Consider the following 24,334-nt stretch of genomic DNA (forward strand, 5'->3'; position numbering starts at 1 on the left):
ACTATGTTTGCTTACCAGGAAAAAAATAGGCTCGGGTCCGCCCTCAGCTCAGGATATATGCCATGTGGGGGAGAGGAGGCTTCGGTACTTATATGTTAGTTGGGCGCCCACTATAGTTAGTACGCTCATACCCCCACTATCCATGTCGGCATGGAGTTGATTTTATATAGTGTGGCGAGCCCCGCGAGGGCACACGAAAAACTAAGCAAATAGCTTAGTGGGCGCCCAACTAAAATATAAGTACCGAGGCTTCGGTATGTGCCATGCTGGGATGAAGGGGAATGGAAGCTTTATTCTGTTGGGACCCAGAAAAGGTTAGGTAGGACCCGAATTTTTGTAAGTGAGGGGTCCCAGGGGCCTACTATTTTTTTTTGGGGGGGGGGGGGGGGTCGGGATCACTGTTACTGCCACGTTACAAGCTGTGTTTGAAAAATGACATTTAGGAGAAGGTTGGTTGGTGATGTATCATTCTCCAGCTTACTACTTTCTTTTATGTGATATTCCTTTCCCAGTATGAATAATCCAATGCACACTGAAGTTCTGCAAAGCAAGTCTGCCTAGCCATCAGTCACTATCCTCCTAACATGGCAACACGCTGCAGGCGAGAGAGAGCGTGCATCACGGAGATACTTCGTTGAAAACGCTCCAGTTATATAATTTATTATTTAGTCTTTGATGTATCTGTTTGTCAAATAGGAGCTTTACTTGTGTTTTAAAAAGAAAACCGAAAACCAGATCAAAGCATTATCATTTTCTGTGCTCTCAGTATATACAAATAGTACTGCCCACTCTGAGACACTGCCCCCAGTCAGCAAACGCTGAGGAAATAGAACTGATGAAAGAGAAGGACCACTTTCATGTAATGCATACAAATGCCTCTCACAAATTAAAATATCCATTTCCATACTGGAGCTTTGTTCCACATTAAAATAAAAATAGGTTCGATGTAGCTGGCACAGGTGTCCGATATATATGGAGCATAAAAAGAATGGGTTAATTTCACTTCAAATCGCTGATTCGCGGATGTACAGCATGTATAAAAGGTGATGATACACAGGTGCAGAATGATGCTGCTGGGCACTTGTATTCTGCAGCCATTGCTACTGTTCTGCAGTCAAAGGGGGAAATTTCCTAAGATAGGAGTTCGATTGGGATATTGCTATGGGCAACCAATCAGAAACCACTTCTTATTTAGCATCTTCTAGAAGATAATATCTGATTGGTTGTACATAGCAACATCCAATCTGAAATGTAACTCCCATCTTAGTAAATTTCCCCCCATATTCTCTATAAAGAGCAGTTCCCATATGCTAGGTGCCAGATAATGGGGTTTATGTGAAATAATATTCAGCATAGCAGGTTTTGGTACATTGGGTATGACTGCTCCTCTGTCAGGAATGTATCATGGCAGTGTTTGGGCTGGGGCAGTACACCTGTCATTCTGTAACACAGGCGGCCCTAAGGGGAGCTCATCGGTGGCAATTCAGGTCCATTCATGAAAATCCCTTCCAGTCCCATCTTCTGCAGCAGAAAAGAAGCAAAGAGACCTGTTTGTAGCTTTATGCAGATCATTTGTGAAGAAAGGCTAATTATATATAAAACAAAAACCAACTTATGCGGGTGACCCCATTTGCCATTTTCTTTAGCGTAATCTTACCAGCTTTTGGAAGAGATGTCCGACCGTTGTCTTGTTGTCCCATTCTTGCACACAAGGGCAGAGGTTGTCATAGAAATCCTTGTGGATCTCATAGATGTCCTGGACCTTGTAAAATATGGCATCTATTTGCTGCATGGTTAAAACTGGCTGTGACGTTGTGGCAGTGGCTTTAAGTGGCTTCATGGGCTGCAACAAAAAAAACACAAAACCGTTAGAGTAGATTGGGGACAGACATTCACATATCATACAGACAAAAGCTTCGAACGGAACCTCCCCTCTTATGCCCCAAACACACGCTTCGATTCAGGGTAGTTGTCGATAAAATTTTGCTTATAGAAGCAAAATCGAATAAAAAATTACTGAACCGAAACATGTTGACTGTCTTCTATGCAGATTTGATCCCCATGTGCAGCCCCGCGGCACCGGGATCGAAAGCAGAAAATAGACTTTCCTGGCACGAAGGCAGTTACATGCTGCTCTATGCAACATTCTCCCTCCCGTATGGTGTCCTTGCGGTATCGCACTGCTGTACCCTCCCCCCCTCCTGTTCGACGCCGGGTCCCGGCGGCCATCAACATCCAATCGGTATCCATGGCCGCCACATCGAAGCGTGTGTACATGCCTTTAGAAGCACTAGGCACCTGAACCATGATGCCCCCAGGTATGTGACATAAAACATGTACCTAGTATAACCCAAAACATTATCAAATGGTTTATAATGCTAAAAAGGTGTTCCTCTCCGTGTATCCAGCCATTATTCATACATATCCAGTATGTAAACTCTAGTTCCTAATGAGTTATTAAGTAAATTCACTAGGAGAAAGGGTAGTCACTGTTTTTATAAGAATATATTTTAGACCCACAAGGTATTGGTCTCTGTTTCAGTGCTCGACAAATCCCATACTCCAGGTCGTCATGGCAACTAAGATTTTGGTCTTGAACACTAGATTTTACAAGTTAATAAAAAGATCAGTTGCAAAGCACCCCCATAGTTAGTTACAGGAGTGCTGCATGCCCGTCACGGGGAAAAGTGTGTGCCGCCCCTTTACAGGTAGATGTATGAAGCAGAGAGTGGAAATGTGAGCCACTAGAGAAGATGGCCATGGCTACCAATCAGTGGCTATATAGATTTTTATAGAATGCACTAATAATCTAACCCCCATTTACTCTAGCTTCTCACCCCAAGATGATAGATCTGGTTCTTCTCCTTGAAACACAGCCAGCAACGGGAAGAAGTGACCATGCCATGGATTGCTGAAGCGCAGCTGGGAATGGGGAGGAGACTTAAGTCCCCATACACTGGGTCTGACTTGTCCTTAGGTGAATAGCGAGGGAAGCGCTGCTGAATTTGAATATACTGGCTGGACGCTGATTGGCTGAGATCCAGCTTCCTGCACCACCACCTGGCGAATAGCGCTATTCACTCAGTTCCCATCCGCTGGACCCGCTGCCCGCCCCGCGACGCTTCCCAACAACCACTGCCTGCCACCCAACCAGCTGGCTGGACCACGCAACATGCGTAGGAGGTCCCAGGACGAGTGGTCAGTTCGACCGCCTGCTCAGGTCCGATGCACACGGGACCACGCATCGGACCTGAGGGGACATCCAACCGAGCCAATTTTGGCCCAATTTCACGGCCCGATTCGTCGCAATCGCCCAAAATTGGCTACACCACCAGAAGCTGCAGCATGTACAGCAGTGAGTAGGAAATTCACTAGCCACAGGGAGCTGCACCATGTCTGGTTGTGGGGAGTTGAGTAAACACCAGGCATATGCACAACAGCAGACTGCCAAGGAATACAATGTCCTCCTCGGATCTGTACATAGCTGGTAAGGGACTATTCATTTGATTTCATTGGAATGTCTCTGCTATAATATTGTTATAAATATGAAGCACTCCTGTGTGTGGGGCACACTATAAACATGGGGCACTCCTGTGTGTATGTCATGCTCTAAACACGCGGCATCCTGTGCGTGGGGGGGTCCAAACTATAAATATGGGGCACTACTGCTGCGTGCGTGTGTGGCACAATATATAAATGGGGCACTACGGTGTGTGTGTGGCATAGATTTTGTATTTGTTTTGAGCACAGAACTAGGAAAAGTTTATGAGAACTGGTGTGGGTAAAACCAGAGGCATTAATGATTCTTTTACTCATTAGTTAGAATTCACAGAAGCAGTGAGACAGGGCAAATAACTTAGGTAGAGTCACTGGTGGACTGTCTGACTAGATTAACACTGGCAAAATCTAGGATACTAAGTGAGTGGTGCTTTAAAAACTGTGTGATAACAGGATACACATTATTACATGTGCCTACTTCAAGTAGGATACCTGTATGAGATGGAAGCTGGATGTCTGTATGCAGCTTATGTGCTGAGTAATCAGTCGGTGGAGTTTTAGCTAAAACAGAAGCAATGGTGCGTTAATATAGTGGTGAGAACTGTGCACAGGGAACCGTTGAGTCCGTGAGTCGTAGTAGCGGGAAAGTTCCTTGTAAGCGGTGAGGATGGCATGCATTCTCCATGCTACCTCTCCATGGGGCCTATTTACTAAGCCTTATACAGAGATACCAACCAACCAGTCCCTGCCATTTTTCAAACACAGCCTATGACATGGCAGCCAATTGACTGGTACTTGTCTCTTGCCACATTATTTCTCAACATGGTTGGATGGAATGAAAATCTGGTACTGGATGGGGGCAAATGTAATTTGTAATTAAGTCATTTGTTTCCCAAATCACTCAGACAATGTACTGTAGTTGGACCTATTTGACTTAAACAATTTCACTGAATGTTTTTGTCCATTCTCCTGAGTTTGTGAGCAAATTGTTTATTGGCATTTGCCTCCATCCAGTACCAGATTTTAAGTCCAACCAACCAACTAGTTGGATGGTTGGAGGAAAGATGGTCTAATGTGTGGCCAGCAGTGTGTACACTGTCCAAAATCCGTAGATGAGATCCTGATACAGCATATACTGCACAAACTACTTAATTTGCGTCATTTTAGAACTGCTGCGCAAAGTCTGATTGGGTAGTGATTGCCTTGAGTTTTGCATTATTCTACACTTGGTGCAATCTTATAGGGTGTACCAAGCGTTGCAGCCAACATCTAGAGGTACTATTTACAGAACAAACATTGTGAATGTTAATAATTACAGTCTTTCATATTTGAGAATAAGGGAGTGTTTTGCAGACTGAAGCTCTCCTTATAATCTATGGTTAGTTTTTGAGCATGTTGATAAAACCCCCCAAAACGGCATAGATTTTTACTTCTATGCTCCACCCAGCAGTAAGAAATGCCAAGTGTCACATTTAACAGGCACTTTCCTGAAATGGGGAACAAGGGGATCAACCCCAGCAGCACTATGAATAATACTGTGCACTAGAAACTATACTAGATGTTTCTGGCTCCAGCCCTCTGTAAGGATGAAAAACATAAAATGAACATACCAGCCTTGGGTAAGAGCAGTTCCATACAGTGCCTGCCACCAGAACCGGGGTAAGGCTTCTCAGCACCCTAGGCAAAACTTCAACCTACCCCCCAGGAAGGTGGGCAAGTCCCCTGCTTTCCCTGGAGGCCCTCTGCACCCTCCCCTTTGCCACCCACAACAGAGTACAAGAAGGAGGGGGCAGCAATGTAGGGAAGTATGTCTTAAGGGAAGGTATGGAGGTGAGGTCTTAGAAGTTCCACAGCCACCACCAGCATTAAGTACAAAAAGGATCCTCATAGACATCCTTGATTTTTCAATTTAGTGAACCCCCCCCCCCCAGATCCCGGCGCCCTAGGCAGATGCCTAAAGCTGCCTAATGGTAGAGCTGGCCCTGCCTGCCACGTGCACTATACATGTGTACATTCTACCCTGGCTCACAATTCTTAGGGGAGACTTCTGCCAATTGGGAGACTTCGCCCAATTCTTAGGGGAGACATCTCCTACCTGCATATCACAGCATGATTCCTTTTTGGGGGAGGTGCTTAAATAATAAGAGTCTGGTCCACCCCTAAAGTATACTGCAGTAGGACAAGCCCACTATGCATGGATCCATTTGGTCAGAAGCAAAGTAGGGGGGAGGGGAAGAATTACTTTCCAAGGGGAGCAAATACATTATTTTTACATTTCGGCAAATACAGGCTGCTTTTGCATGTAGCCCACAAACACTGGACAGCATTGTATTTTAATTTTATCTGCATAATCAGTGATTCACTGCATACAGGGGCTCCAGAGTAGCAGTCCTGCTCTTTTCAAGGGTTATGGGCCACAGGGTTAACAAGAACAAGGTAGGTTGAAATCTGGGACAATGCTGCCTCCAGTTCAATATGTGTGAAAATGAAAGAAAACTTATATTAAACTGCTATATCGCTGGTACTATATGCCTTTTAATTTAAAAACTATGTTCCCGGACACTTCAGATAGGTGCTGGAGGGGTTGCACAGAGGAGGGTACATTTATACACATTTGGTGGTTCTACCCAAATAATACCGATAATTTATTACTCTACTTTCAAACCTATTTGATTACGATACCCATTGTTCCCAAAAATTTCCTGCTTCCCTTACCTCTACCCCCACCCTTACTCACCATCAGAATAAAATACTCAGTTACATATACTGTAGTAGCAACTGTGACATGTCAAATTGCTGTCGATTGGAAAAAGCCCTCCGCCTAGCCCCCATGCAAGCGAATATATATTTTAAAAAAACTTGTGTTTGCAATGCAGACCCCCATGCAGGGTTTTTTCTTTGACATTTATTATTGTTTTTATTTTTATTTTTTTATTATTATTGGGGGGGAGAGAGACAGTCTTACAATGGGAGGAGTCAGGAATGGGAAGGGGAGGAGTCAGGACTGGAGGGGGAGGGTCACGTTTAAACAGTAAACCCCCCCCCCCCCCCCAGAATAGAAGTCTAGATCCGCCACTGTTTCGCTGTATGCCAAACACCGCCAGTTGGGTCTGTGCAATTTTCTCAATTGAAAATCAGCGTCAATATGTGCATCATCTAAGCCTGCAGTGTTCTAGTGCAATATGTATTTGGGTACTTGTTTCCTAGCACGCGCCAGCGATTTTTAATTGTATCCATCAGGTCTAAAAAGAATTGCGTCCATCGCATCGCATGCAACCATATCGCATGCGATGGACGAGATTTTTACATTGGAACCAATGTAAAATGGTCCCTGAGACCCGATTTTACATTGGGCCCAATGTTAAATGCCCCCCAGACCCCAATTTGCATTGTATACCCACCCTGATGGGTCAAATGCCCCCCCCCCCCCATTTTTAACGCCACCCCATGATGAACGCCAACCCGAAGCGTGGCAAACGCAGCGAGCCCGAGAGGGTCGGCGGTACACGTCCTCCGACCTTTTCATACCCCCACTATCCACATCGGTGTGGAGTTGATGTTATATAGTGTGGCGAGCCCAGCGAGGGGACACGCATTACTTCACAGGTATTACGCGTCCGCTCGCCACGCTTCGGGCTCGGTGGCTTGCTGCGCTCGCCACACTATATAAAATCAACTCCACGCCGACGTGGATAGTGGGGGTATGAAAAGGTCAGAGGACGCGTACCGCTGCGCTCGCCACACTTCGGGTTGACGTTCATCGTGGGGTGTCGTTAACAATGGGATGCATTTGACATACAAATTACCCATCAGGGTGGGTATACAATAAAAAAAATTGGGTCCATTGGCCAATTTAACATTGTTCCCTATGTAAAATAGGGTCCATCGCATTGTTCGCATTGTATGCCATTATAATGGCATTCAATGGACCCGATTTTACATAGGAATTTAACATTGAGTACAATGCATTCAATGTTAAATCGCGCCGGTCGCATCGCATGCCATATGGGCCCGATTTTTTAATTGTCGGGAAAAGGCTAAAAATAGCCAAAAATCGCGTCGGACACGTCCATCCGTAACTTAAGGTATGCTATGACCCACGATGGGCGCCGTGCTAGGAAACAAGTACCTGTATTTGTACACTATAAACAATTTGTCCACATACAGTGCAGCTTCAGTTAAGCCAGGCAGCACCCTCTGCATGCAGTGTCTTTCTCTCTCACAATGTGCATCTTATTCCCATAAATACCAGAAGAGACTACACAGCTGCTGTATCTTTTCCTTATGACAAGCTCCGTCATGCTTCATCTGCGACATTGTAATATGCATAATCTGATTATTTTGTGGATAAAGTTGCAGCCCTGTCTCCTTAGTACACTTGAGTGGTGTCTCGCTGCATCTGTGATGCAAATAAGATGCAAAATGTAAAGGTGCTTGGCATCACGTACTATAGGACTAGGTATCCTTCTGCAGTATGCAACCATTATAACCTTGTGTAGTATATTCTTCTGCCCTATGGAGTATCAGCGTCTAATTTACCATGCAGTATGCTGGCCAAACGCAAAGGTTGTTTTTTTTTAAAGCGGCAATCATATACAAGGAATGGTTTTGCCTTGTAAATGATTGCCCCTTTAAAAAAAAAAAAACCTCAGTTCGGCCGGCATCCTGCATGGCCACCGAACTCGGAGGCTTTTACATTTAGCCAATTATGTTCTCCCTGAGCTAGATTGTATCAGGACTCATGAAATTGTATATATTTGATTAGTCTAATCAGCTTTAATACACATACCAATGCTGACACAGTAGGTAATCATTCTACGTCAGGTTGCATAATGACAATTCAATTCTATCCCAGCAAGGATTTTAACATAACTTGGTAGGGATATGCTGTACATGTATAATTGTTTTGGTATACAATATAATCTTTACAAGTATGGTGGGTGTTTGCTGTATGAATATAAATGATGGTAGGGCAGAAAGGAGAGATATAGATTATATATAGATATTTTAGTTTCTAACATATGTTTTTCCCAGTAGACAAAGGTCACTGTCTGGTTTCAAGTGTTTCTCAACCTGGTCTTAATCCTGGGACAATACATTCATAGTTGAGTTGCATTTATTATAATGTTGCAGTCTGGTCTTTGCACCTATGAAACAGCTTGCCCAGGTGTTCTGTGAACTATATGGCTGGGACTCTGTCAGTGTAAAGTAGCCTCATTCTTGGATGAAACACTGGATGCAGAAGTGCCAGGAAGAATTTAAGATCAACTCAGCCTCTTGTCGCAGATGACGGGGCTCCTGACTTTGCTGATGTGTATGCTGTATTAGAAATTATACTTATAATAACCGCTGATAAGTACACTATTTAATAAATTCATATTTTAATATTAGAGTTATTTGTTGAAGTACTTTTCTGGGAATCCACCCGTCTGGGTCTCCTCGAATTAAAACTACAGGTAACATGGTTCCTCTATAACAGACAGCTGCCATAATGTGTGAGGCAAAGGAACTATATGATGGCATGTAGGAAAAAAACACAATCTCAAACTGTAAACAAGGAATGCAGAATAATAATTGACAATATAGGAGATCTTGCAATTGTCTCATGATTAACTTTTAGTCCCGATTTGGTAGGCCCTAGCCATTCAATAGCAAGAAAATCTAAATTCTTCAAGCTCTGATAAGACCAAATTTGAGGAACTTGGCTGTGAGAACTATTGCCATCTTCAGATGGTGACACTTGCTGGACCCCTTCTCTTTCCTATGGGTAAGATGTGCAGGATGGAAAAAGGATTCTATGGGATCCCTTTGTCCCCATTGGATCCTCAGCATACATGCGTGAAACGAAGGTTGAGAGGTGATAGGATTAGTATGTTCAATACAGGATTGGGAATCACATGGAACTGGGAGATTATTTGTTCACTAACAGACCTATACTTAGGACACGCCGGCATGTACTGAGGCTCGAGGAAAAGAAATTCCGTACTGAATTAAGAAGATGATTATTCACCATTAGAGCAATACATTTCTGGAACTCATTGCCGGTGGGGGTAATTGCAGCAACTACTGTTAATGAATTTACATAAAAACTGGATGCATTTTTGACTACTAAGGGAATCCTATAGATATGACTTACTCAAGTCTGTAGTTACACGTTAGATGGGTATGAACTTGATGGACTAATGTCTTTTTTCAGCCTTAATTACTATGTTACTATGTAACTCAGTTCATGCATGAGCATTAGCTACGAAGTAGCAGTGAACTGGCTACTTCTGCTTTAAAATTGCCTGGTGTTAAATAGGCGAGATGTATTAAAATGAAAATGCAGTAAAAACCCCGTTTTACCGCAATTTCCTATGTACTATTACCCGGCCGCACCGATATCGCCGGACAGGGTATTTTTTGTTGCCCGCCACCTCGCCGACCCCCCCCCCCCCTCTCCCCCTCCCTTGGGCTTACCTTCTTACAGGTCCTGGACCCCGGAAGGTAAGCCCTTCCTCCCCCTAGCAACGCAGCCGGACGTCCTACCGGCTGGAGAGGGGGGAGGAGGCACCGGGGACAGCCACGCTGAGCTGTCCCGGCTACAGGGGAGAAGCAGGCAGCTGGGAGGTGACGGAGACCCCCGCAAACCACAGTACAGTTATAGCAGGGGGCCTCAGTCGCCTCACCGCGATGCCAGCCGCATATATTAGTACATATGCGCTGGCATCGCGGCGGGGGCATGACGAAGGGTGGCGATGTATATTAATACATCCCGCCCTTAGTACCCATCACTGCACATAGCAGTCAGTTGGATACTAGTCAAATTATAGAAAACTAATCAGTAGTTTTATTCTAAGCGCTACTAGCTACTATAATGGAGCTTCCCACAATTATTTTGCCCCAGGAGCATATGTAACGTGGTTAAAGAGGCATGGAGAACCAACTGGCCCCGCCCACCACCGCACCCAGCTCACCTCACTCAGATTAATGGAAGTGGCTATTGGTCGTTTCTCCAAGCTCATAGCTGCATTTTGAACAGTTATTGCAGTATACGCATTGGGGTGTACTCAATGGTTTTTGCGAGCTGTGACAGCGAGTGCATTATTCAACTGACCCCCTGCACACGCCGTTTTCACCTCCCTAGGTTTTCGTAGTGAGGGGCAAACGGCGTGTGTAGCCAATAAAACAGCGAGGCTCACGGCTAAATGCAGCGATAATCCTCGCTGATTCCCCCAGAACATAGAATAGTGTGCGCGGCCGACGCAGAGGTTAAACGGCAAGGATCGCTTGTTTTCGCTGATCCCCGCCGATTAATTCCCCTTGCAGGTTTCAAGGAATATGGATGAATGAATTTGCAATGAATACGGCCCATTGGATCACACACTAATAAATTAATAAAAGGAAGTCATACACCAAAGCATGAGAACAGAACAATTGTTTTACAGCACTTCCCCATTTTTATTAAATTAAAATGACATTTACATAATTGCAAATATTTGGAATACTGAAACAATCAGATTATATAAAGGCAAAGACAGGCAATTTCAGACCATTCAAAGCAATATTCAGTTTATGCCAAAGGCATAAACGTTGTACAACAAACATGCAATATTTGGATCTGCGGGTATGTTAATGTGCCTGCTAGAGTGCAGATGATGTATTTTACATACGTTCTGTAATGTATGCTGAATAGCTCTTTTCCTTTTAACACACAGATCTTTTAACAGGGAAGAAGCAGCCACACTAAATGTGGCTCCGTGTAGCTGCTTCCAGCTCTACATACTCATACCCCTTTCACACCGCACTTCAAACCCGCCTTATATCAACCTGACAAATCGACCCAGTGTACAAGAAAGTTTAAGGGAGGGATGTATTAATATACATCGCCGCCCGCCGCGATGCCAGTGCATATGTACTAACATATGTGTCTGGCATCACGGTGCGATGACGGAGCCCCTCCGCGAAACCTGCACTGTGGTGTGCGGGGGGGGGGGGGGTCTCCGTTACCTCCCAGCCGCATACTGCTCCCCTCATGCCGGGGACAGCTAAGCAGGCTGTCCCCGGCGCCTCCTCCTCCCCCCTGCAGCCGGAAGGACATCCGGCGGCCTTGCTAGGGAGAGGAGGGGTTTACCTTCTGGGGTCCAGAAGGACCTGCACGAAGGTAAGCTGGAGGGGGAGAGGGGGGTCAGCAAGGTGGCGAAAAGAAGCCCATAGGCTTCTATAGGGTATCGCCACCCAAAGGTGGCGATATCCTACTATGTGGTATCGGTTCGGCCGGGTATTAATACGTAGGAAAATGCGGTAAAACAAGGGGGGGGTTTACCGCATTTTCCGCTTAATACATCACGCCCTAAACCTGGGTTGCACGGTGTATAATGGGGGCGACCCGGGTTTAATGTGAAAGTGCCAGACCAGATATCATCCTGGGTCCAACCCGGCAATGTGATCTGAAAGCTGTATAGGCTAAGCCAACCTGCTGCTTTCCTCACTCCATTACATTCTCTTAATGCGTATGACCGTCTCAAACCGTATAAAAGATATGCAGTACTTCTTAGCGTGCACAGTGCAATTTGGCCATGTAAGATTTAGGCGATGTAAGATTTTAACGATAATATAGATTGTACACTATCTAGTTAATAATGTGCTGCCTGCACAGTCGGTTTTCTTGCTATACCGTCACTTCAGGCGCATGCATTGATATTGCAAGCTGTATACACGGTGCGATATGAATATGGTGCATATTACACATATACCCCATTACTGTGCAGAATAGTATCAGGTTTTGAGCTTCTGTGTTTGGCTGCAGCTCTAACTTTACATGCACCCTTTAATGTGATTGCAGTAATGCTCCTTACCCTGGAAGACCCCCAAACTGCAACCCATGAGCACTCAATAGGGAGCCGCAAAAAAACAGGGGTCGTCCCGTGCATGCCATTACTTAAAAGTTCTAAATGGACACTAATGTCTTGGTTTCACCAACACTTTGTAGCGAGCCCCATGCACTTGCATATTACCTCTAATCACAATGAATACTACAGCCCAGCTCTTCCGATGGTATAAAGAGCGCACAAGCTGGACCGCGAAATAATGGAGGCAAGTGTTATGGAGAGAAATCACAATTTACACTTTTCAGATCAGATAGATGTGTTTGGCCACTGCCAAGACAACATCTGATTCCAGAGTGCACAGTACCAGCATGTAAGTGGTGGCGATACCCTGTATGCCTGTTTCAGCTAGTGTATGTTCTTGCATAAGATGTTCTTGCTAACTTTGTGCTCCCTACATTGTGGTAGTTCTACAAACACGAAAACTTTTACTTCAGACAAGGACAACACCAACTGTCATGTTTTCAGGGCAATGCTGGACTTCTATAAGAGAATTTGATAACCCAGCTCAGAGGCCAGATCTTAACCCCATTGTGTACCTGTAGGACAAACAGAAGCAACAGGTATGTTCTAGGCCAACTTTACCTTCATCAGTGTCACATTTTGGGGACAATTCTCCAAGACAGAAATGTGGTAAAACCCCCGTTATTGGGGTTTTTACCGCATTTTTGTATGCTCTAACCCCCCTCCGCAGTGGCAGCGCTGCGGAGGGAATCGCCAGCAAAAGCTGGCGATTCCCTGCAGAAGCCTATGGGCTTCTTACCGCAGCGCTGTGTGAGGGATCCGTCACGGATCCCTCCCAGCATGCCCTGCGGCCGGCGAGTCACTCTGCGCATGCGCAGATGGACTCCCGGGTCACATACCCGGAAGTCCAGTGCCGGCGCCGCATCGCAAGGGACAGCTCTTATCGCAAGATCTGCCCCTTGCGTTAATAACCGCATATGTTAGAACATATGCGGTTATTAATAATGTGGTAGCCGGCGACGGGGGGGGCAAGGGGCTGCGGATGTTACAACATCCCGCCCTTTGTCACTGTCCAAAAAGGCAAAACATACCACAGGCTGTTTCTAAACAACAAGGTTAATGCAAACTGGCGCAAGATCAGGGTGATTAATTTAATAATCAGCAGCCTGTGGATCCCCCGGAGACCATCACACTCCAGAAATAGACATATGGGAACAACAAAAAATGGGGAAGCCACTGGCGCTTATAAAGATGAAATGGGCTTTCTTTAGACAGCTAGGTGTGGGTGCCCGGTCACCTACAGTAATCCTATGAACATGCGGAGGGACAATCCAAAACCAGCCACTGTAATCTTGCAAGTGGACAGACACTAACTTCAAAGTGGCTGGTTTTGGATTGTCCCTCCGCATGTTCATAGGATTACTGTAGGTGACCGGGAACCCACACCTAGCTGTCTAAAGAAAGCCCATTTCATCTTTATAAGCGCCAGTGGCTTCCCCATTTTTTGTTGTTCCCATACCACAGGCTGTTGCCTAGGAACTTGTGGACAGTTGCCAAGAAGGGTGTCTGCAGTAATCGCTGCACGTGGTGGACTTATAAATGTACTGATGTCAATGAAATCTTGTTGATCTATTTGCTGTTGTCTAATCACAGTTGTTGTCATAGTGTAGAACAACATGTGGTACTCTTTACTTAGTTGGGCGCCAGCGATTGAAATCGCGGGCGTCGGGGGTAAAAATCGCGGTGATCGCGGGTAAATCGGGATGGCCGCGATGCCCGCGATCTTCCCATAGGGAACAATGTTAAAACGGCTGATTGACCGCGATTTACTGTTAAATGCCTCAATGGACCCGATTTGGGGCCAAATAGGCCAAATTAACCCTTAAATGTCCCCCCAAATTTTTAACGCCACCCCACGATCCACGCCAACCCGAAGCGTGGCGAGCGCAGCGAGCCCGCGAGGGGCGGCGGTACGCGTCCTCCGACCTTTTCATGCCCTACTATCCACTAGGGCGTGGTGTGAGAATATAATAGTGTGGCGAGCGCAGCGAGCCACCGAGCCCGAAGCGTGGCGAGCGCAGCGAGGGGACGTGGATACCTTCACAGGTAGACGCGTCCCCTCGCGGGCTTCACAGGTGTTCGCGTCGCCATGGACACCTGTGAAGCCCGCGAGGGGACGCGCATATCTGTGAAGGTATCCGCGTCCCCTCGCGGGGCTCGCTGCGCTCGCCACGCTTCGGGCTCGGTGGCTCGCTGCGCTCGCCACACTATTATATTCTCACACCACGCCCTAGTGGATAGTAGGGCATGAAAAGGTCGGAGGACGCGTACCGCCGCCCCTCACAGGCTCGCTGCGCTCGCCACGCTTCGTGTTGGCGTGGATCGTGGGGTGGCGTTCAAAATTTGGGGGGACATTTAAGGGTTAATGGGCTCTGTGGCCCATTTAACATTGATTCCTATGGCCAGATCGGGTGGATTGAGCCATTTAACAGTAAAATCGGGTCCATCGTGCGTTTTAACATTGATTCCTATGGTAAATCGTGAGCATCGCGTCGCGGGCATCGCGGGTACATTTATAGCCGGCCGCGACCGACACGATTTCCATGTTTAACATTGGTTTCAATGGGAAATCGCGGGCATCGCGTCGGTCGCGTCGTGGCCAGACATAAATGTACCCGCGATGGGCGCCCATCTAGGTAAAGAGTACCCAACATGTCTATATCGTTCCTAATTATAACTATCTCTATTTATTATTATGTTCACTCTTTCTTTTCCCCAGTTTTAGTGAGACTTTCCTGGGAGCGCCAGGTGATGTCATGGCAAGCACCAGAGAACAGAGTGAAGTCAAGATATTGTGGCATGCTGGCCACCACCCTGGTCACGTGACCCGACTACATTAATCCTTTGTGTTTATTTGAATTGTGTACTTCCTGAGGATAGTGAGAGGTCCGCAAAACATTTACATAAATGTATATGCTTGTACAAATCCCACAGATTACACTTGGATGCTATGTAATATATATATATATATAGCCTTTTGAAGTAACCTTCAAGTTATGTTCTAGAGCGATTTCCTCCCACTATTAAAAAATGACGTCATACTCTAGTTTTATTTTAGGTTTTGATATAGAGCCTGTTATAAATTTAGCAGCATACAGAAACCACCAACTTCCCCTTACAGTACAGCATATGAACTGCAGATACACAAACAGAAGTTTCTACCAAAGATACAGGGGCAGATATATGAAGCAATGACAAGGGAGAAGAGAACCAGAGGAGAAGTGGCCCATGACAACCAATCAGCAAGGAAGTAACATCTATCATTTGCATAATGTAGAATTATACAGAGCAGCTGATTGGTTGCCATGGGCCACTTCTCCTCCCTTATCACTGCTTTATACTTTTATCTACCCCACAGTAATTTATGGGATGAGGGGGTGTAGAAAGCAGAATACACATACAAGAAGAAAACACTACAAAAAATACCCAGGTACCAACCAGGCAATTAATATAGACTATTGTTGTGTATTGTATTGAACCCATACCCTCCAACATGACCCATTCCATTAGGTACAAAATGCTCCGTTCCTGGACTTCCCTGTAAGTGGCAGTTATAGAGGTTGGACTCCAGCACAGACCAAAATTCAAAGAGGGGGGTCACATCAACTGACAGTGATGTTTGGGGTGGCAGTAGGAGTGACTCCCCTTTTTGAATATTGGACTGTGCTGCAGCCCCACCTCTGTAACTGCCACTGGCAGGGAAGTCCAGAAACAGAGCATTTTGTACCTAATGGTATGGGCCATGTTGGAGGGTATGTTGAACCTAAAAGGTGCCCATACACACGGCCCATTTGGCCTTTTTTTATCCGAAACAGCCAAATCGGACCTGTTTGACATCCGATCCTACTCGATGCATGTTCCTGTGTGCATCGGATCGGCTCCTGTAGATCATATGTGCAGCACATATGATCTATCGGAATCAAATGCATCAGTGTACATTGCAGGTGCTTTTTTAGCTGGCAGGAGATTTCCCTTTAAGTAAATGGGAGACCGCTGATTGACTGAACGCTCTCTCTCAGCCAATTAGCAGCCTCCCATTCATTTGAATGGAAGTTTTGAAATCTCCTGCCCATCCGCCGCTACCGCAGCCTGTTTCCCACCATGTGAATTCGCATAAGATTTATTGCATGAACAAAATGGCACATCACATGCCAAATCGTATGTAGCCCTTCTGGGAAACTGAAGGTAAATCTGATCCAACTTGTCCCTCAGACAAGAAAGACCTGGACCTGTGTATAGGGCCTTTAAGGAATAGAAAAGCAAGTAATGAGCAGAGTTTTGGGAAAAACTAGTTATCCTAGAATCACACCATCTGCACTACACTTAGGGACAGAATAAAAATGATGAAACAAAGGGGGGGGGGGGGGGATTCGGTACTTGTGTATTATAGCGGCGCCCCCGATGTGCATCGCGCGATGTTTCATCGCATGCCCCGCGAGGGGACGTGGATACCTTCACAGGTATTGGAGTCCCCTCGTGGGGCTCGCTGCGCTCGCCACACTTTCCATTCTCAACTCCACGCCGACGTGGATAGTGGGGGTATAAAAGGTCGGAGGACGCGTACCGCTGCCCCTCGCCACGCTTCAGGTTCACGTTAATAGTGTGTGGGGGGGGGTGCCGTGTGGGTGCATTTCACAATGTAAGCACCCATTAGGGTGCTTATACAATGTTTAATCGCGTCGCATCGCATTGTATGCCATGTACAATGTCATACAATTTTAAAATTGTATGACATTGTACAGCATCGCGCGATATCCCATCGTATGCGATGCGATGGGCGCCGCCAAAATACACAAGTACCGGGAATTTAATTATATTCTCAGGCACCCAAAGTAATGGGCACCCACCAGTTCTACTGTTGCTCTGATCGGGCTCCCATTACTTATGACAGTGGTAGCCAACCCTAGCCCTCGAGAGCTACCAACAGTTCACATTTTCCAGACAACCTAGCTGCTGCACAGCTGCACTCATTAATTACTGACACATTTTAAAAGATCCACAGGTGGAGCTAATTAGCTCACTTATGATTCTGTGAGGAGACCTGCAAAACATGCACTGTTGGTAGCTCTCGAGGACTAGGGTTAGCTACCCCAGACTTATGACATGTTCAGAAGCATCACGTTTAGTTGTGAACAGCAGCTAAATCTGACTACTGTCCTGGCCATGCCACAAAAGTACAGTTTGGGCACCCAAGCAGGACACTTGAATCACCCCCTAACAGGTTAGCCTGTTGTGTAGCATTTACAATAATTATGTAGCCCTGCAGAGAATATTTAAATATTTAACCATTCACATGTCCCCATTGTAACCGTAATGTGCATTCGATTTACACCATTTTGACAAATGTGTTACTAACTATGCACTAATTCATGGAAAATGCCTATTAAAGCAGTGACTAAATCCAGGAATAGTGCAACAATTCTCTAAACCTGCATTCCTTTTTAATCACCTGCTTACATCTATTTCAGACACCAGACATAACGGGTGGTATTCAATTGTTTTTCTGCCAGCAGACAATAGAGATGGTGTCCAACAGAGGAATTCAGGTGTTGCTCTGTTCAGGCGTGAATGCCTGCTGGCCGCAGTACAGTAATCAGCTTGCATTCCATCCCTTTACACCCTCCCAAGAATACTGAGCTGAAATGCATGAAAAGTCACCAACTTTTTCACCATACGCGCATTTGGTTGGGATTTATATGTAATGTGCGTGAAAAAAAAAATCAATTCAATATCCCCTGTAATCTCTTGTCACTTGATAGTAGGGATTCAGTACTGAATCCCGGCGGTCTGGATCCCGGCGTTCAGAATCCCGACGCCGGAATCCCGACAGCCGAAATGCCGACAAGGGGGGGACGTGGATTGCCCCCCCTTGCGGGCTCGCTGCGCTCGCCACGCAGCGGGCCCGGTGCCTCGCTACGCTCAGCACACTAATTTATTCTCCCTCCAGGGGTGTCGTGGACACCCTCGGAGGGAGAATATGTCGGTATTTTGGCGGTCGGGATTCTAAATGCCGGGATCCCGACCGCCGGGATATTAACTGCATCCCGATAGTAGATGGGACAAAAACAGTTATTGAATACCGGCCTTTAAATTCATAAAACTACAAAATATTGTGCTGTCCTAAAAAAGCAAAAACAGACATCAGGACTACAGTATAGGAGTATTGAAATTGGCTTTTATGTTAAAATCTGTGGCTTATAGATCTCTGACAATGATCTTACATTTATTCATAACTTGAATTTGCACGATTAGGCCGAGTTTATAGCAAGTGGCATCTACTATTGAGAAATTACACAATCATAATTAAGTCCTTTTTTTTTTTTATCTGTTCTAAATCTGATTTAATACAAGTGTATGCTTGAAATTATTTTTTAAAGTCTAAAAGCTGACATCCACTAGTGCAGGGTATTGCATGCGATACCCCGCCCACTCCACCGGATGCTCCTGAGCAGTGTTCCCTCTAAGCTGTGCGCACGTGCGCGCGCACACAACTCGACCAGCGTGCGCACAGACATTACAACAGAGCACACAAAGCAGCAGTGGTCCCTTTTTGTAGTTCTGGACTCAATTATTGTGTGTTTCACCCATTAAATACATTGTTTGCTGTGTTTTGAATGTTTAAATGTTTAATATAATTTTGAAGTAAAGTTAACACAAATGCTGAATGTCATTTTCCAGTTATATATAAGTGACGCACAAAATTTTAAATTTCTTTCCAAAGTTGCACAGCCAAAATCTTTTGCCGCACACAGCCTTCGTAAAATTAGAGGGAACATTGCTCCTGAGTGGCAGGATTGTAATACGATACACCGTATATGGTCCTTTTGCATACAATGTATCATATGCGATCCCAGTCATGGCTGCTGAAAATAATAAATATTCATAGCAGCCATGACAATCGTGACTCATGCGATATGGTTACTTTTCATCTGATCCTTCGGTGTGGAAGCTCAGAATCGTATGAAAAGTGTCCATATCGCACCCGTGGAGGCGATACAGTCATTGGGTCTACAGCAAGTTGGTTGACAAGCATTGGGTCGACATGGTTATTGGTCGACAGGTCATTAGGTTGACACAAGCATTAGGTCAATAGTCAAAAGGTCGATGTGGGGTTTTACACACGTTTTTGAGCCAACATGTGCCGACAGGCGGTATTTCATGCCCAACCATCCACTAGGGCGTGGTGGGAGAATAAAATAGTGTGCCGAGCGCAGCGAGGGACCGTGCCCGAAGCATAGCGAGCAATGCAAGGGAATGCGGTGCACTGGAAACTGTGTCTGTGTCGACATTCGGGTCAAAAAACAGTGAAAAACCACATGTCCACATTTTGACTGTCGACCTAGACACTGTCGACCTAATGCTTGTGTCGACCTGTCCTAGACCCATGTCGACTGTGTCCACCTAATGCTTGTCGACCAACTTTCTGTACAAACGATCCCAACCCTAGTGGAGGGGGTCCTCAAGTCATAAACATTTAAGGTTTCTTAACTATCAATTCACTCTACACCCCCTATACCAACCCGCATAGCAGTGAGCTCTATAATGCTCTACCAACACACTACTACTGCACTGCCTGTCAAATAAATGCAATACCACAATAGCTTAAAAACTAATTAAAATGTATACTTACCAAAAGCAGAGCTTCTAGCTGGTTTATATAGATTTCCTCACTTGCCATGACCCCAGAGAGAACAAGTTTTCTCATTAACAGTCCTTTATCAGACTCACTTTCTCCCTGGTAACAACAGAAATATGGCATTTAGATTTAAACCAAAAATAAACAGAAAATAGTTCATAAAGTTACTGTAAACCAAAAGAAATTCAAACAAAAGATACAAATATATGAATATGATTAATAATTGTAAGCATAACAGAAATATGGGACTTCAATATTTGTGAAGAGTTAGTGGCACTATTTGTAAATCCAGCCTGTTTCCATGGGCAAACCTACAGTATATGGTGCATACAACAGTTAGTATTTATAACACTGTATATTAAGTTCAAATTTGTGAAAGACAGGACCAAATGAAACGTTTGAAATTTTTTTTTTCCCATTGTCAAAAATTGCTTAGCGAGCTACTTAAGTAATTCAGAGGTGTGCAGTAATCTTGTGCTACAAACCACATTTTATAAAGGTCTTATAGTCACTTCCAAATTTATATAGGACAGTACACAAGGGGATAGGGCACAAATAACTATATTTAACATCCATCTCCACCTACATATTCCCATTTGATCTTTTTTTTTTTTTTTGTGATCAAGTGAGACTTACGGATTTCAGATGTTGCCACCATCTCTAGATAAAAATTTAAGGTTCATCTTGGTAAATTCCCAGTAAGTACATTTCCATTTGATGAGGCCACACCAAATCCAAACAAGACATTAATTGGGTTCAGATTAGGTTCACAGCCACTTAGACCACCAATCCCGACCCTGCCGGGGACCCAAAAAAGGGTTCCGGCCACTACACAAAGTGGGTCCGGGAAGCAACATGTGGCAAAGTTGCATAAAATAGAGGGGGTAGAGATTGATTGGGTCGAAATTAGGTTCACAGACACTAACACCAGCAATCCCTACACCGCCGGGGTCCCTATGACCCAATAAGGGGGTAGAGGACACAGGGTTTAAGAAAAAAAGCTGGTCAGATCCGGGAGCCCACCATTGGCATAGTGAGCAGTTAAGATTATACCAAAAGAAGAATAAAGTTGAAGTAATGCTAATTGCACAACCAAACCCGAGCAAACCTGGGTACCTCAGCTATGTTTGATCAGAAAAGCATCATTCTTTTTAGTGGTTATTCTACCACCATGCACCTTTCAAAACCCATGCAATTCCTTTTTTCTGTTTGTGGTGTCGCCCTCTGCTTTGGTGCTTCTAGCACAGTCTAGTCTGTATGTCATTGCTGAGATACATACCAGACTATGCTAGACGCAAAAAAGCAAAGTGCGACACTCCAGGACGTAAAGAGGTACTGCACAGGTTTTGAAAGGTGCAGGGTGCTGGAATAAACATATGTACATAATGCCTTTCTTACAATAGTGCTCAAAGCACTTTACATTACAGAGGGTGAGGTAGCCATTTTGAACATAGTTGTAATTCTAGGTTACGGTTTACAGCAGTCCTCTTTGCAGATGAGTGTAAATGTTCTACAATTCATGCGGGTCCATTTACGTCAGAGGCAGTTTAACCTACCAGCCTGTACATTTATGGGAGAAAATCAGGACATCCTGAGCAAACACATACACACAGGGATAACATACAACCTCCCAACAAACGGGTGGGGAACTATGCATTTTCTATCTGTACTGGTAAGGTGCTGATTGCCGGTGACTTTTGGCAAATGAGCAGCCATATTTAGTTTGTCAGTGTGAAATAGATGTTTGCATGGCAGTGGTTAATGTAAGAATTTTCTAAGTTTTATCATTATAGGATAACTTCTACATATATACTTATGAATGATTCAAGACACCTTTTAAATATTAAATAAACATGAATTTTTCAATTCAGTGAATCGGCAAGGACACAGCGATAACACAACAGGTTGGTTTCTGTCCAAGGCTATTTGAACGGAACATGCTTTATAGAAAAAAAAGTGACTCAATGTGCTGGCTTTATTTATTACCTGAAGTTACCATGTTCAGGAATAAACTGTAATCTCTAACTGTAAAGTTCAACACTAAGACATGACCATCGTTACGCAGGTAAGGCAAGATAAGATGTCATTTACCCTTTCAAGAACGCAGATGGAAGGCAGCCAATCCAGTACAGTGGGTTCTGCTATCACTAACATAGTTCCCAGCAGCATTATAGATTTCCCAGGGCCACCACAATAGGTACGGTCATAACGGAATATCACTTTGCATTTTAAAAATCATTAAAACAAAAAACAGAACATTTCACAAAAATAACTCCTAGGACAAATCAATAAAACATGGGAATTATCTAGAAATTAGGAATCATCTGAAGATTGTAATAGATGTAAATTGTAACAGAAGACCGTAATGTACAGTAGGTAAAAAACAAAGTAATACCATTTCAGACAGCAAATAACCAAAAACACAGGTATTTCCCGGATACAAAAACTCGGGTAGAACTAGGCTGAAAGGTGCTGACCCCCTTTCACACAGCAACAAAAACCCGGGTATTTCCCGTGTCGACCCCTTTCACACAGAAGCCGGATTTTTCCTGCAAATCTTTTTTAGAAGAAAAGGACAGTTTTAAAGGCACACAGAGATGAGGTCATCAAAAGTGGGTGGTGGCTGCTCACATGCCATTAACCATGGCATGGAAATGTTGTAAACAAGTTTCATTGTTTTTATATACTGGAAGGTACATGTTACCTCACATGGCTGTCAGTATATTTGCAATGTTTTAGTACACTGTGGCATCTTTGACTGTCCCAGTCATCTGTTTGCCGATATCCTCCTTCCATCTCACTGCCAGTAGCTCTCACCTCTTGCTTCTACCAGTGGGCCATGCTGTCCTTTCTTCAGCTCCCTAATGACCTCAGAGGCCAGCCCCATTGCCATGCCCTCCCAGCCAATCCTTTCAGACAGCCGGCGACCCGGGTTTTTGGAATACAGACCCGGGAAAAACCCAGGTAAATTCCTGGGTTGAAGCCCTGGCATTTAAGACCCGGGTTGACCCTTTCAGACAGAAAAACAACCCGGGTCTACCCTCCTGGACCAGGGAAATTCCCAGGGTTTTTTTTCTGTCTGAAAGGGGTATCAGAGGGGAGCATAATCTACTGAATGCAAGGCGCAGCATATACAGTATATGATATCAGGCCTTTAGTGTGTACTAAATGAAGAAACACATACAGCAAGGCTACAGTCAAAAAGTAGGACAGAAACAAGGAAAACGATACAACCATGCTCAAAACATTTTACAGTACTACTCTTGTGATATTACAGCGTTAGGACTAAGTTGCTCATCCAGTTATGTCTGGCTTGGGCCATTTTACCTCATTGGCAAAACAAACAGGAAGATTTACTGTACACAGACAACTGACTGCATACAGGATCCAAAACCAATCGCACAATACATAGTACATTACTTTGTTTATTAATGAAACAGACGCGCTCTAAATTATTATGTACAGTTCTGTAAACATTACACTGTTCCTTCTCCCTGTAAAAAAAAAAAAAATACACAAAGAACCTTCCAGAAATAGCTATGGCAAGAGGATTAAGCGCATCTTTAGTTTCCAAACCACTGCTTTCCTGCACAATCACATCTATACATTTAGGACATACACAGTGTGAGCAGTCATCTTGAATGCAATGGTTTCCAAGTTGCTCGTTAACAAAAACTCATCTGGTCAGAAATTCTTATTTCCACAGCAAGTTTAGGTTTTCTATAAAGAATATATATAGAAATATTAAAAAAAAATGTTAAACAGAAGGAGAACAAAAGACCATGGGCGAAATGTAATAGGGTGCGATTTTTTAGACATGTGCGATTTTTGGTCAAAAACGGCCGAAATCGCACATTTTCCGAAAATCGCACATTTAATAGGTTGCAAATCGCGGTAAAAAATCGCACTTTTTACCGCGAAATCGCACTTTTAGAAGTGTGATTTTTAGACACATTTCAAATCGCATCCAGATGTTTTCCCATTATAAAGTATACAACTCGCAAATGTAATAGGGTGCGATTTTTGGTAAATGTTACCAAAAATCGCAAAAAAAATAGACCAGGTTCTGACAGGCGACTTTGACAGAACCATGCACAGATCATTGAGATCTGTGCATGGTCCTGTTAATAAAAATGTGTAAAAGTGTTTTTATTAAAAAAAAAACGGCGTGGGGTCCCCCCTCCTAAGCATAATCAGCCCCGGGCTCATTGAGCCGGACCTGGTTCCAAAAATACGGGGGGACAAAAAGCATAGGGGTCCCCCGTATTTCTGAAACCAGCCCCGGACTCTTGGACCGGTCCTGGTTCCA

The 24,334-nt window shown here is 44.6% G+C and overlaps 1 protein-coding gene across 6 annotated transcripts in view; it reads right to left on the reverse strand.

Moving 5' to 3' along the window:
* ABR (ABR activator of RhoGEF and GTPase) overlaps positions 1-24,334 on the reverse strand; it is a 381,486-nt gene that overhangs the window by 153,781 nt on the left and 203,371 nt on the right. For all 6 annotated transcript variants that reach the window (XM_083172282.1, XM_083172287.1, XM_083172285.1 and 3 more), the window contains 2 exons: positions 20,020-20,124; positions 1,658-1,843 (listed from right to left, as the gene is read on the reverse strand). In XM_083172282.1, the coding sequence (XP_083028408.1) occupies positions 1,658-1,843; positions 20,020-20,124 (291 nt within the window). The remainder of the gene's footprint in view (positions 1-1,657; positions 1,844-20,019; positions 20,125-24,334) is intronic.

Source organism: Crinia signifera, chromosome 2, assembly GCF_055691185.1.
Source record: "Crinia signifera chromosome 2, ASM5569118v1, whole genome shotgun sequence".
Taxonomy (NCBI): Eukaryota; Metazoa; Chordata; class Amphibia; order Anura; family Myobatrachidae; genus Crinia; species Crinia signifera.